The sequence below is a fragment of the Asterias amurensis genome, chromosome 2, assembly GCF_032118995.1.
Source record: "Asterias amurensis chromosome 2, ASM3211899v1".
NCBI classification, from domain to species: Eukaryota; Metazoa; Echinodermata; class Asteroidea; order Forcipulatida; family Asteriidae; genus Asterias; species Asterias amurensis.
Genome location: NC_092649.1, coordinates 29,819,095 through 29,834,030, shown reverse-complemented (window position 1 = coordinate 29,834,030; position 14,936 = coordinate 29,819,095). Strand labels below are relative to the sequence as shown.

Below are 14,936 nucleotides of genomic sequence, written 5' to 3'. Positions count from 1 at the left end.
CAATGTAACTGACTAGCTGTGCACATTTATACTCCATTATACAGTCAAGACAAATAGCGATGCACTTGTATTTATCTTACAGCCTACTTATGGCTGACATTAAAATGAAAATGTTGTATCATTATCAACATTACATTACAATTCATGCAGCGTAAATGTACAACAAAGAACGGTACAATTTAAATTACAATGTCAAGGCCTAAAAACAACTAACAATTTTACCTTTAACGGTACACATTGCGAACAATATGGCAAATACTTGTTGTATTGTACAACATTTCATACTCAAAGCTTGTACTTATTCATGCAAGTGACTGTACATTATGTACACTCATGCATGACACTGGCTAAAAATAGACTCAATCCACTCTCAACTTTTTTTCAGGGTAGTTATTTGTACATTATATGACATTAATAAATACCTTGGACGGTTTCAAGTCTCTGGTTGGTCACAACCCGGTCACGTGTGGGAGTGTTACTGGTGGTATAAAGACCGGCTTTGGAAAATAGCGAATAAGTGGCCACTAGATCATATCAGCATACATTGTGTAAACTTGCGCGTTGCACTGTATCGCACGCTTATTTATATCCCTGTTAGTTTCATTGCAAAACTTTGTGCACTTACGCGTATGCGCGCTGAAAATGTATCAATTTTGAGTGCGCGCGTGTAACATGTGCGCACGTATAAACTGAAGCCGAGCTCATGCGCGCGTTTTAATGCACAAGGAACAGCTATCGTCCAATCATTTGCCTCCTTTGACCCCAGTGAAGGCGCTGAACAGATCATTATTTAAAAGAGTCACTGGTCTCAAAGATCAGTAATGTGATTAACGCACGAAAGAGATGGGAACCATCAAAAGCTCAAATATGGCCCCTGAACATGTCTGGAAGTATCGCCGAGAGAAAAGTCACAACATTTGGACAATTTTAGCCGTTTAATTCGCTAAAAAAGGTATTTATTAATGGGAATAACAGTGTTCGTACCCGGTCTTCACTGCGTGGTAATGACCTTGGTTGGTGGCTGGCGCTGTTAACTAACCTCGCCTCCGGCTCGGTCCGTTAACAGCGCCAGCCAACAACCCGGTCATTACCACGCAGTGAAGACCGGGTACGAACACTGTTATTCCCTAATTAACAATCTTGTTTTTGTATTATAAACAGCTTGCGAACGACGCAAGTGGTTTATGTGCACTGGACTCAAGTTCTGGCATTGTCAGACCATGGGTTCTGTTCTCTGTTGTGGCACCTGTATCCTTTAAAGCGGCAACACCACTTTGCTCTATGGATTAGACTTAAAAGTAACTGCACTGTAGCTCCCAGTTTCAAAAGAACCAGTTCGTATTTACACTTGTTTTAATGTTGGCATAAAATTTGTTGTGTTGGACGTTGAAAACCTAATTTTTTATAAATTCTTGTTTGATCAACAAATATTTCATGCTTGCAAATAATATAGGACACAAAATTTTGTCTAAATTTGCAACAGACCAAATGTACCGACTGCAAGGCCCTCAGGATTGGCCAATGACCAACCTTTGACCTATTTCATGAGGGCGCTGAGGGCTATATTCAAATGATGTCATGCGCATAAAGTCGGATGGTTGCAATGTGTACAATAATTTACCATAACTAACTGTGTAGCATAAAAGATATGTGAGCCTGCCTGCATTGTTTGCAGCTCATTGTGTTTATCAATGTATCGACCCAGGTTACAAAATGTGTAAAATGATGCAACCTCTTAGACTGTTTGGGACTATGCATTTACATTGTGCTAGGTGCTACTCCTTTTGAATAGCGAATGCTTTCAGATCAGAATCAATTAGTTTGGGGTTTATATTTTCTGACTGAAATTCTATTGTTGTCTGTAACAATTCTATTGTTGTCAGACACTACTTCATCCTGTACTTACAGTGTAAGTGTACTACTGAATTTGTCTGCAAAGAGCATATTATCACCATTGAAAAAAATAATGAAATAAAAGAATTAATGAAACACCTGGGACGTTAAACTGCATGGGACTCAAACACCTGTCAGTCAATGGCAACGGATGTCTTCAAATAGACACGTACAATGAACAAATCTCTACCCAAGGGCAGGATCTTTATGGAAATATTTTTTGTTATTGACAAATTTAAATCAATTGATCAGACTTTGATTGGTACAACTGTTATTAATGATCATTTAGGTTGGGTGTTTTTATGAATGAGTGAGAAGTATCTAATGAATGCTCAAAATGTGGACAATTACAAGAATAAGTAGAAAGGAAACAGTTAAGACCTCATCAAAATGCGTAAAGTACGTTTTAACAATATAAAAATTGTATCTGATTGTATTCGGTTATGAACTACAAACTCAAAACTTCTTAAGATATTGACTCACTCTCTCCAACACAACAATTTTAGTATGTGGAAAACATTGCGCCACGAAGCACAACAATTTAGTCCAAGATTCCATTTGGCTTGTTGTACCCTACCATCACAAAACTCCCCCAAATCACCAGATTAGTATTCGGGACCATTAAAAAAAGTTTAGATTAAATTTAGCTGTCTCGGATCAACGATGGACCCACTAGAATGAAACCATGTACAAGTAGAACTGGCCTCGGGTCAGTTATTGAAAAGAAAACAAAACTCTTTCACTAGGTTAGGCTACAGTATAACCTTGTGCCATACACAACAGCAAGGGTGCCTGAAAAAAAATATTGGTTCCACCAGTGCACAGTCACCATTCAATCTCATCCTGTGTATCCCACTGGTGCAAGACAACAGAGGACCAGTCAAAATTCACTGATTCACTCCAAGTACTATAGTCTGGCTGGCTAGTTCAGTGTTGAAAGCATCCATATTTAATATAAATGGGACTAGTGAAATGTAATAAGGAAATGACAAACTAATTGGTCCTGCTGGCAAGTCAATAAATGTTAAGTCACTAAAATAGTTCAGGGCAAACCCTGCCGCTGGAAAGCACCAGTAAACTGATTATGACTTTACTACAAAGGCACACCCAGAGTCCAATAGTTTAGGTATTGAGGTACATAATGATTAACAGCATGATGTTGGATTTGTTAGAGTGAGGAAGGATCCTTGTAACTCAATCTCTGGGTGAGTTATAAATGGTTTTGAAAGAAGGATTTTGGAACCACTGCTAATGAAATATCTCTCTGCCCCCGCCCTCTACATGACCATCAAAGCTTCATGCATTTCAATACCTTTTCCCAATCAGCAGCTACTTTGCGTAGTGTACGTATTCATAACCATTTACATACAATACCTTTAGGTTGTCCTTGCAACTGACAAAAACTTACTAAATAGCACAAACTTAACTTTTAATATGATCTAAAAAAGAAATGTATTTCTACAGAGCTTTTTCAAACTCAGTGTGGGGGTCAAAACACTCATTTCTTGAGTGCAGAGCTATGTTTGAATTATGGGAGTTGAGAATTCTACTTGCATAGTACAAATTAACAAACATTGCCCAATATTCTGAAACTTGAAAGTACAGTCATAATGCCTTCAAAACTTAATTTATTTCCTCCCACGCTAAAGCTCTTTGCACAGTGACTTAAAGGAATGGGTTTAATCAAAACATGCAATACCCAATACATGTATAATGTATTATGCCAAGGGTAAACTAAGGTAATTAATTTCACATTTTGTATTTATTATAATGTGCACAAACAACCAACATGCAGCAGGATGACCAAGAACCAAGGTTTAATTAGTTCTGGGATATCAGTACAGCCACATGAATGCACATAATATCAGATGTTAGCACATCTTTTTTTCATTTAATTTAATTTATTTATTTAAGGGGCGGGTAATTGTTAAAACAAAATTGTGGTAGGACGTCCTTGTAGAGGTGCTGGTCACCTGTTGCTTGTTGCCACTCACTGGCTTGGTTTTTTACAAAAGTTTGAATATATCTGTAAACATTTTTATTGTCTCAGTCAATGTTCTACTTTTTGTATTGTACCTTTTATTGAATCCTGTATTGCCAGTGTAAAGTATAATGAAATAAGATTAAAATAAAATACTGTTTTCAAATATTATGATTTAAAAGATCATTCAATTTTTACTCTTGATTGTTTGGAAGTATAAAATATTGACAATTTGTTCCTGCTTGATAATTTCTTTTGACATTGTTGATGAACAAAATAATCGGACAACATATTCGGTATTCAGTCATGGATTATTTTAACATTGATTGCCAATGCTGGGCACGATCCAAGATGTTCTTTTTACTGGTAAGGTTTAGTCACTAGTGATTCTTTAATCTTTACCAGAACTATTAACATTAAATTAAGGATTTCCAGGTAATTACAGTCAACTCATTTGTAAAACAACTGAATATTTGAAGTTGAGCTTGAAACATGTAAACAGCCAGCAGCAACTTTTTCTGAGTAATTGTTTCCCGCGGTAGTCATCAATTCTGTGAAAACCACAAAACAAGTTTTTGTGTTTTGTTACAAGGCTTGTAAGGGCGAGTATAGAAACTAAGATAAGGAACAATTGGTGATTTGTGAGATACATAGGTCCTCAATGCTACATATTTGACTTTGACAAGATTTTAGACCTGACAATTGGGTTGTAACATTACTTTGACCATAGAGCATAGGTCATCGTGTCTTAGTTTACAGATTGTATTAATTATTATATTAATCAACCATTTAACGACCGGAGAATTAACTGCAATTTTGCCTTTGAGCAGTTTAAGAGTTAAAACTTGTCTGAAAACTATTGTTGAACTAAAACCCAATCCAGTGGGTTTAAGTGTAAGTGTGTGATTATTTTATTTTCAAAATTTTAAACTTTTTTTTAACCTCAGCTACAACCTAAAAGATTATTTGTTTTAAAGTTTATGTGATGTATTTTGTAACTGTAATGTATTTTATAATGAATCCAACCCGATTATGGTTGCTAAAATAAATGATCCTTCAAATCATCTTGGTGAAATTTGCTTTATGAAAGGATTTGCACACTTATATGACAAGTCATCGAGACAACCTAAAATTCAACTAAATTTCAGTAAATCCCTGACCAAACCAATCTCACAAGCGAAACCCCATAATTTGTTTTTGCCACCACAGGGACCGGCTTATATGTTAAATTGAGCTTGAACAGTGATTTATGAGATTGAAATAAATTTGTGCTTTATCTTGAAGATAAGAAGGACTTTTTCTCAATCTTGAGAAGAGATTAAGCCAATACTAAGCAAAATTCCTTACACTCAACATTTTTTATACCAAGCATAACAAATTGGGTTGATGAATGAGGTTCTTGTGTTTTTCAATTGAATACTACACTTCCTCAGTGTGCAATATCTTGGAGTGATATCCCAACATGGGACTTTGCTGAGAAAAGAAGTACAAGTTTGTGAAAAATCAGCTAATAGGCCTACCTTTCCATTTTCTTGATTATCAAAGTGCGCTAAGACAAATGAGGTCTACTTCTTCTCTTCTTAGTGCTTGTTAAACTAATTTTGTTTCTGGTCTTGTAACATATTGGTCTAAAAAACATTTGTAGCTACAAGCCCTGTAGTCTTGTTTTTTAGTTTAACCTCAAAGTTCAAGACATGGTGACGCATTCAACCCAAGGGCACCTCTATCATAAGAGAGATTTAAATCTGTACGAACATTTCAAGGGGCACCAGGTCATTAACCAGGGGCATGGAAGTAATTGCTTCCATCGTTTTTGTGCCTATTGCCTATGTGAAGTAGGCCTGCTGAACACATTTTACATTCTGTTTTATTAGTAAAAAAGCAGTGTGCTACGAGTAACGAGTTAATTTCAAAGTTGGACTGTGTTTTTCATTGCATTGTCTTATACTTCAGCATATTATTATTAAACTTGATCCTGTTTCAGAACATTCACCCTGGATCTTCAACAAATGTTAGACATTCAGACTAAAATCCTAGACTTACAATACAAGGTAAGGGCCAGTCATACAATAAAAAGCTTTTATAATATAAAGATTACTGAAAAGGCTTTAGTAGAGTGCTTGTAACAATAAAACTAAGCATTCCATAAAAGTCCTTTCAATAATATCACATTGTCTTGTATTTTATAATGTTACGTGCAAAGGTTTTATCAACAAACTGTAGTCTATACTTTGTTAAGTACTTACCCAAGTGTTGTCATGGTCACTATTGTATACCAGAAGGAGGCGGGAATGCTGAAAAATTTAGTATTAGGTTCACTTTTCTCCGCATAGAACATGATCGTTGCGAAAATTATAATGGCCATTGTCAGCGAAAACAGCAAAAATCCAAGTTCACTTGCACAGCTTTTCAGTGTGTACCCTAAGATACGTAATCCTTGTGAATGGCGTGAGAATTTGAAAATTCTTACAACTCGGAACACTCGGAGCGTGGTAAACATGCCACTCAGGCCATCACTGTTGAACATGAGCCCTATGTAATACGGCATTATAGCCACTACATCTATAACACACATGACGCTCCGCATAAATTTACAGCGGTCCGGAGCGGCATACGCTCTCAGTATATATTCCACAGTAAAGATCAACACACACGCAGTATCTAGGCAGAAGAAGGCATCCTCGTATCGTGTTCCGCAAGATACTTCCTCAACAGTGCCAGGGAAGGGAGTACATGTTACTGTTTCCACAACGTTAGCAAAGACAGACACAGCAATAAAAAACCCTGTCACATAGTAGAAGACCAATGCCCCTGTGCCCGTATGGGGATTCTCAAATGCACGCCACATCTTCTCTCTCATAGTATGTAACACAGGAGTATCTCCCATCTCAGAGCTCCTCTCATCCATTAGGCGTTCGGCATTGTCTCGTTTTCTGTCACGGTAATCTTCGTAGCAGCAGTCCCCGATTATTTCCGGCATGACACCGAAAAATGAGAGTTCCTCGTCAAAAGAGCTGATGCATTCCTCCCGAGGGAAGTGCATACGACCTGTACGATAGAAAGCCAGGATGTGGCGGAACAGATCTGGATCCCGGTCGAAGAAATATTCTCCAGAATCTTCATCGAAGAAGAATTCTTTCTCGTTGCTTCCAAGAAGAGTGTCTGGGTACTTTTCCAGCATGTGTCGCCACGTTTCAAAGCGACGACCACTGATGTTGAGTATGATTCTACCACCTTCATTAATGGTGGTGTGTCTCTCAGGAGCAACGGGCATAGCATTCGGGGCGATCGGTACCCATCCGATCGCTGCCGCCCGGGCGAACGGTAGCCAGGCCGCAGCCATGGTGCTCCGTGCCCCTCCCTCCTCCTCCGGGTAAACCTGGCAAGAAATTTCCAACGATTTTGGAAGCTACACACAACGAACCACGACCAAGGTTAGCTGACTTTGATATGGTGTACTCAGCACCCAGCAAGTAATCCAACTCAAATTCAGGCGGGTAAAAACCAGACCCGTCATCGAGGCCTCCTGCGTTGAATTATGTAGACCGTAGTAGACCGTGCTACATACATGACATACATGGGAAGCAACGCCTCGACTATGCGGTAAACAAACACTGCACAAGCGCTAACGTGAACTCACCATCTCCGTCAAATTTGACAACGCTGAAAATTCGGTAACAGTTCAGGTGACAGGGAATAATTCCTACCCGTATGCTGGCATTTTGATTGTAAATTCACCTACAAAGTGAAACTACAGATGTCATTAAATCTGCATACTGGTAAAATGTAGAAAGTGTCATCCTTCTTAGCCAAATTTACGTTGAACGCAATGACTTCCACATACACTGCACACGCCATTCTCAAATGTTACCGTAATAAAAATATCGTCTGCTAAATCTTGCTGATGTGTAAATGTGCACAAGGAGGCACGGGTGGGGGTTGGGTACGATACGACTCTTTGCTGTTGTGTGTACACTACACTGTACACCGTACCTGTCAGTATTGTCAGCAGGTATCAGCCGTAGGGCTTTCACGGCCCGCTCTTAAGCTTACAAGAATTCAACATTTGATTGTGTTTGGACACTCTAAATGTTGCCTAAATGCCCATCAAAAGTGTGCTTTGTTTGTCATAGTTGTTAAGTGTATATTTTTTTACAAGAAATTGATACAAACATTTTGAATAAAATTATTTAAAGTTTTGTATTTTAACAGAATGAAACGCTACTTCTATAATTCTCTTTACCCATCTCAATGAAAAGAAGTTAACGGTTTCCTATTGGTCCGTGCTGTAGGTGAGATCAAATTATTCATTGAAGTGATTAGCATAATCAGCTACTGTGTTACGCTTTCTCGTGTTTTCTTTGGTCGGCCTGTGACAGCGCCACCACACGTTTGGAAAGCACCAGTGTTTTGGAGAAATTTTATTTCAGACTGACAGCCAAGGGTTCTTCAGAAATCTTATGCAACAACACAGTTGTCGATTCTAAGAACTCTCAAGGGTAGTTTTCAATAAATAAAAAAATTAAAGTGTAGAAAAAAATTCAAGTGTAGACAAGTTGCCAAGACAATCATTGGCAATTGTGATGGGGACTAAATATTCTGTCAAACTTCGAGAAATAAAGTAAAAAATTACCAAATTTTAAGACTGACAGATTCAATTGACAAAGTAACACATTTTTTAAATAGAAAATATATATAAATCCATTTTTTTCCCAGAATGGATCGAATGTTACCTTTTCACATAACCCATGCAAGATCATACTAATGTAGAATCTGATTGAATACTTTTAACTAAGGAAGAAAAAAGGGGCACCGCCCCCCCCCCCCCCCAAAAAAAAAAAAAAAAAAAAAAAAACCTGACAAACATAAATAAACAAACAATAACATAATGATACAAAACAAAATGTATTTGGGTTCTCATTTGGTTCCGGCTCAAAATACAAAACCATCTCCTTATTGGAAGAAATGAAGACAGCATGGACAAAACAATTATGGACGCAACAGTTAACAAAAATCAATACAAACTCAACAGAACTTAAGTTTTAGTAAATTATTAGTTATTCCAATATTGAACAAAATGTCAATTACAATCTGTATACCCAGTCAGTTTCCCTTGTGGTTTATTACTTGTTATTTAAAATATCATCCATTCTGCAATGATCAACAACATAACATGTGAAAGTTTCTCACCAAAGAAATACCAAGTTAACTCTCTAACAACATTGTCAAAACACCAATACAAGACGTTGATGTAAGAGGTACTTTACGACAGTGGTATTGCATCTTTGCTTATTTGTAGGCAAGATTTTCCGTTTGAAGTCCGCCAACATCTTCTAAACTCTATAGTGAGAGTAAGGGTTGGTTCCATACAATTAACTTCACTGTAAAACAAATGGGCTTTTATATTTCGCAATTCAAACGAAAATTATGAAACTGCAATGATATTCATTTACTTAAAATGCAAGATTTCTCAAAGAATAAATCACCATGCCAATATTACTTTTTGTATTGAAAAAAAAAAGTATACTCCTTAAAATAAAATGATATAGCATGTAAAACGTATTTTCATTACATTGTTTTACTCATTTCTCAAAAAATACAGCACCTCAGCAGCTAATTTTTTAAGTTATGCTTTCCACTATCATTATCTTCAAACACTGTAAGTTTAATGTAAATCTGTGGACACTGTGTTTTGTGTAACAAAAAGTACCCAAATCCTTTAACCATGCATGGTAAAACCATGCAGGGTAAAAGCACAAGCAAAAAAGAGAATAGAAAAGGCAAACCCAAAACCCAAAAGCAATGCCATCTTATTGTTTTAAGATAAACTGTAAAAAGCATGAGCTGCTCAACAGGGTAAAAGAATAATATTTTGTGTGGAAAACAATAAATATAAAAACTAATATTCACAATTTGCTTTCCAATGCAAAATGATCCTCATACGAATGTAAAATTTAAAAATGGAACCAAAGCAAATACAAAATTATTAAACCGCAATGTTATTCTTTAAATTGTATAAGATTTCTCAAATAATACTAATTTAAAAATTGAGCCTATATTAAGTGTCTTTAAGAAACCTTGGGAAATTTATTTTGTGATCAATAGTCACACCTGTTGGTGTAGGGGTGGGATAGGAGATAGGTGTGAGGGCTTGGTTTGGAGGGTAGGGCCAAGTTGGGGTAGGGGTTGGGTAGGAGATGGATGTGAGAGTAAGGGTTGGTTCCATACAATTAACTTCACTGTAAAATTAATGGGCTTTTAAATTTCGCAATTCAAACGAAAATCATGAAACTGCAATGATATTCTTTTACTTAGAATGCAAGATTTCTCAAAGAATTAATCGCCATGCCACTGTTATTTTTTGTATTGAAAAAAAAGTATACTTCTTAAAATTATTTTTGGTAATAAATAAATACACATGGACAAATAAGGGGCTGCATATTCCTCAGGTGTTGCGGGGGTTTCAGGAATGGTCTGAAGATCCGGGAGAGGTTGCACTTTTATACACCTTATAATTGCCACTTATATTAAATTATCAATTTGACAATAGAATTACATTGACTAACAAATGCTGCAACTTAAATGCTAGTTACACATTCTCAAATGTAAAATAAAATTTTAATTTACGGTTACCTTGCTTTATTACCATAACAAATAGAACAATGACTGCACTGCCTATACACACGTTGATTCCTATAAACATTTACACTATTTACAGTATATATTGGTATCTATAGATATATAAATACAACAGATCTTTTTTAATTTGTATTTCTTAAATAAAGATATTGGTAGGTACTGTTGTTATCATACTTGGGTAGACCATCTTAACAGAACACTAAGATTAACAAGGCATTCAAGAAAATGTTCATTACTCTGTATGAAGGACTGTTTGACAATGGAAGAGTACATAATAATCATGTTCATATTTTGTTAACAAAAACATAATCTGATACGTAACAACAAAAAGAAACAATAAAACAAATGTTCAAAACAGGCATGCGATTTTGGGAGAGCGTCCTTCATTTGCATTTTGCATCAGGATGATTTCGTCTAACAATCAGTGAGATATGTGGAATTTAATTCAACATAATAGGGAAAAGGTTTTAAAAATCAGGGAGAGTTTCCAATGTGTTCATCAGAACATTGAAAGATTGGTTTATTTATAGGGAACTTTCTGTAGAATCAGGGAGAGTTGGTAGCAATGCCATGGGGCAAAAAATAAAAAATCCCTGAAAAAATGGACCGTGGTTCTGTTCTTGGTCTAGAAACAAAGACCAATGATTATACTGGATGTTTGTGGTTTACAGACTCTCTACAAATTGAGTTTTTTCTTTTTTAAATAAACATAGCCTAAAATGAACTCTCATATTTGATGACTTGAACTGAAGTTGTTCATTTCAAACATTTACACAATCTTTTGCTGGTTGTAACTTGTTGACTTTTTGCTCTTACCACAAATTCTCACATCCTTTCTAAACAAATGTTTAAAATTCTTTAAATTTGAGTAAAAATCAATTAATTGTAAAAGTATGCATACAATATTTCAGGAATCATCAAAAACTAGTTAATATTCTCATGGGTTGTGAATTCTCTTACTAAGTTATCATACAAAGAAACCAGCTGCAAGTACATCTATAAATAGTTTAGATGGGAACTGGCACTACTGATAATATAAGTTGTTTGAACTAATTTTTTTTTTTTTTAACTGTTCAAGGCAGGAGACTGAGACGTCCTCACAAGTGTCACAATTTCCTACATAAGCATGGAACCGATTGACAAAATATTGCCTTCGTTTGTAAGCCTTGGCGAAGAAAATAATTTTTGTTTTCATTACTATTTTTTTTAATTCTTCACCACTGCCAAGTTTCATGCCATTATACACTTTCGGTACAGAAAAACAAAAAAAAGTTCACAGATTTACAAATAATTTACAGGGTTTACAGAAGGTAATGGTGAAAGAATTTTCTTGAAATATTGTTCAATGAAATGCTTTAATTTTTGAGAAATCATTAAAACAATATCATTTCTCGATAGAAGAATTACAGATTTATTTTAAACACATGTCATGACACGGCGAAATTCGCGGAAACAAGAGTGGGTTTTCCCGTTATTTTCTCCCGACTCCGATGACACGATACACGAAAAGTGGGACTTGGACAATACTGTTTACCGAAAGTGTCCAATGGCTTTAATATCGCCTTTCGTTTGTAAACCTTTCTCTAACAATGAAGAAGGAATTTATTTTCGGTTTCATTATTAAGTTTTTTATTCTTCACCATTGCAAAGTTTCATGCCCATTTAAAGCGTGCGAGCAACATCAGAAATCATAAAAAGACCAGTACAGTATCAACACCTCTGATAACAGTATCCTCAGCAAAAGAGGAGTGGTTAAAGAAACCGTCTTCTTTATAGACCATGTGAACTGTGACAACACTTTTTTTACTAAAGAGCAATAGAGCCTGGCCTTCCTGCAGGCACGATTTGCACACAGCTCAACAGAAGCAAAGATTAAAATCTCATATTTCATGGAGATTGCACTGAAGATGATCAGAGGGAACTGATCAAAGCGTTGAAACCAACACTATGGTGTGACAGCAAATCTCTCTAGTTCAAGATTGCACTGCACACTTGTTTATATGAAGAAAGGGGGCACATCTCAAAACTTGCCCAGGTGTTACTTTAAAACTCTTGAATTTATGCGTAAATTATGACCTTAAGTGTCGTATGGAATTGTCATGGCCGAGCGGTTAAGAGCACCAAATTAAAACTCTGGTGTTTCTGGTCAGCAGAGTGTGGGTTTGAATCCCCAGCCTTGACACTTGTGTCCTTTAGCAAGACACTTAACCATTGCTTCGTAAAGCTGTTGGTCCCACGTGTTGTGTAAAGCATGTAAAAGAACCGAGTGCACTTTTTGAAAAGAGAAACCCTTATAAGGTGTTAAATAATTGGTTCTCAGAATTAATCACTGCAATAACCTATCTCTCTGAAAGTTTGTATATACTCAGTGCCTTGAGTACCTTGTTTGGTAGATACGTGCGCTATATAAGATTTCTATATTATTATATTATACAATTATACATATTTCCCACATGACCAGTGTAGTGTTTTCCCTGCCAGGAAATGCCCTGGAATGTACAAAGTCAATATGTTTGTAGACAAAGGTTACCAAAACAAGATTAATGAGACATAAATGAGTCTGAATTCAGATAAAAGTCTGACATTTCTCATCGCTAATAAAGTACTTGGGTTCCTGACTCCAGCAGATTCAAGTCATTTTTAATAAGATACAAAATTAAATTAAAATTTTAACAAACTTGTTCTTTACGAATTTCATTCCTAAGAATAAATACACGGTGAAATTAATAACTTTCCTTGAACAGTCCTGTATCAGTTGAAATTGATTGGACTGATTCTAATAATATTCTTAGGGCCATGGTAAGGCATTGCAGTACTGATTTGACCAAATTCTGGCAAAATATTTAAGCATTTGAACAGTTGGTTACTTAGGTTTAAATGACATAAATTTACTGATTTTCAAACGTTCATTAAAATATACCTTTGTCTGGAAGGGAAAAAAAATTATTTTGGTTTTTAACCCTACAACATTTTGTAATAAGTACTGCATAATTGGTGCTTTACAAAGCCCTTCAGAAAAAACAAACGCCTTTCAGAAAAAAAAATCCCTAGACCTGGTAGGATTTGAAGAGCAGATGTCTCGGCCACTAGACCACTAAGTGGTTGGCGATACCCTTTGCGCATTATAGAAATTGAACCCTGGGCATATTGGGTCCAAGTAATGGCGGAAAACACTGCTGCACGACATCCCAAATGTATTGTAAAACCCCTTTGCTGCTATAAAAGTCGCCATCTTGTAGAGCAAATTGTATGCGCGTCTAAACGCGTACATCAAAGAAACACCCAGCATGCAGCATTCCCGGATTGGTTTTTACGGCACAAGCACGCACGCACATGTGCACACGCTCGCAGACGCCATGTTGTAGGGCAGATATTTGAGCGGTGCATCATATTCAATTCGGTCTATACCCTTGGGACAATTTCATAGAGCAGATGAGTAAAATAAATATTTGCTGACAAGAAAGCAGACATTTCAAGTAACCAGTCACAAACTGCATACATTTCACAATGTTTTTTTCACTGGTAAGCTGATTTGGAAAGCTTAACTGTGCTAAAGCTGTGTTAAGCATACTTAAACAGTCCCTCTGTTAAATTGAAATTGTTGAAGTTATGTGCCGTATTTCAGGAAACTGAGCTTGCAGTGTTTAACCCTGGCAGTGCCCTGTATTAAATACATGTAATATAATGTGAAACAATGACTGCAGTCAAGGCAAACTCAAAGCTGACATCCAAAGGTTTATTTTGGTCAACACTTGACATTTCAAAAAGTTCATTTTAAAGACCACATGGTATATTGTAACCATATTGTAACCTGTTATAAATAAGGCCGATTTAATCTACCAGGGACACTGCTAGGGTAACAAAATTCATATAAATTCATGTACAAATTAAGATGGCACCAGTCAAACAACATAACATACTCAGAATGTTGGCAGCAGAATGATGAGGGCCCTTAACTCAATTCCCACCACTTTTCGCTTGGCACAAAAACAATATTCTGCTCAACAGCTCTAAAGTTGAACCCAGTAATGTTGCGTTTAACTAGTACTTTAATGGCAATATGATGCAGCCCGGACAAATACTGCACATTCATATAATAAATTAATAGAATATAAAATTTGGTTGGAATTGCTGTTACTGAGCACTGGCCTGGTCTCCTGTGAAGTGGGACGGTGACGAGGGTGAGGAACCCCCATCCGCCGAAGTGATATCACCCGCTGTCCATGTGATATGACTTGGATGGAGTGGACTAGTCGATGATGCGAGGGGTGCCAGCTTGCTCAGTCGAACCACCTCTCCCGATAGCATTTCAATGTCCTACAAGAAAGGAACAAACATGATTCAATTCAGGTTTAAGAAAATTCAGGCCCACACCATCGCACAGAATATAAGACAAACAACCAACCCACCAAGTAACAGTGTA

General features: G+C 36.5%; 2 protein-coding genes across 5 annotated transcripts in view; both read right to left on the bottom strand.

Annotated features, from left to right (window-relative positions):
* Positions 1-7,821, bottom strand: part of LOC139933812 (potassium voltage-gated channel protein Shal-like) — a 102,177-nt gene extending 94,356 nt beyond the window's left edge. For both annotated transcript variants that reach the window (XM_071928027.1, XM_071928028.1), the window contains exon 1: positions 6,121-7,821. In XM_071928027.1, the coding sequence (XP_071784128.1) occupies positions 6,121-7,217 (1,097 nt within the window). In that variant the 5' untranslated portion in view covers positions 7,218-7,821. The remainder of the gene's footprint in view (positions 1-6,120) is intronic.
* A 972-nt stretch (positions 7,822-8,793) lies between these two features.
* LOC139933805 (GRIP1-associated protein 1-like) overlaps positions 8,794-14,936 on the bottom strand; it is a 77,203-nt gene continuing 71,060 nt past the window's right edge. For all 3 annotated transcript variants that reach the window (XM_071928019.1, XM_071928021.1, XM_071928020.1), the window contains one exon: positions 8,794-14,830. In XM_071928019.1, the coding sequence (XP_071784120.1) occupies positions 14,648-14,830 (183 nt within the window). In that variant the 3' untranslated portion in view covers positions 8,794-14,647. The remainder of the gene's footprint in view (positions 14,831-14,936) is intronic.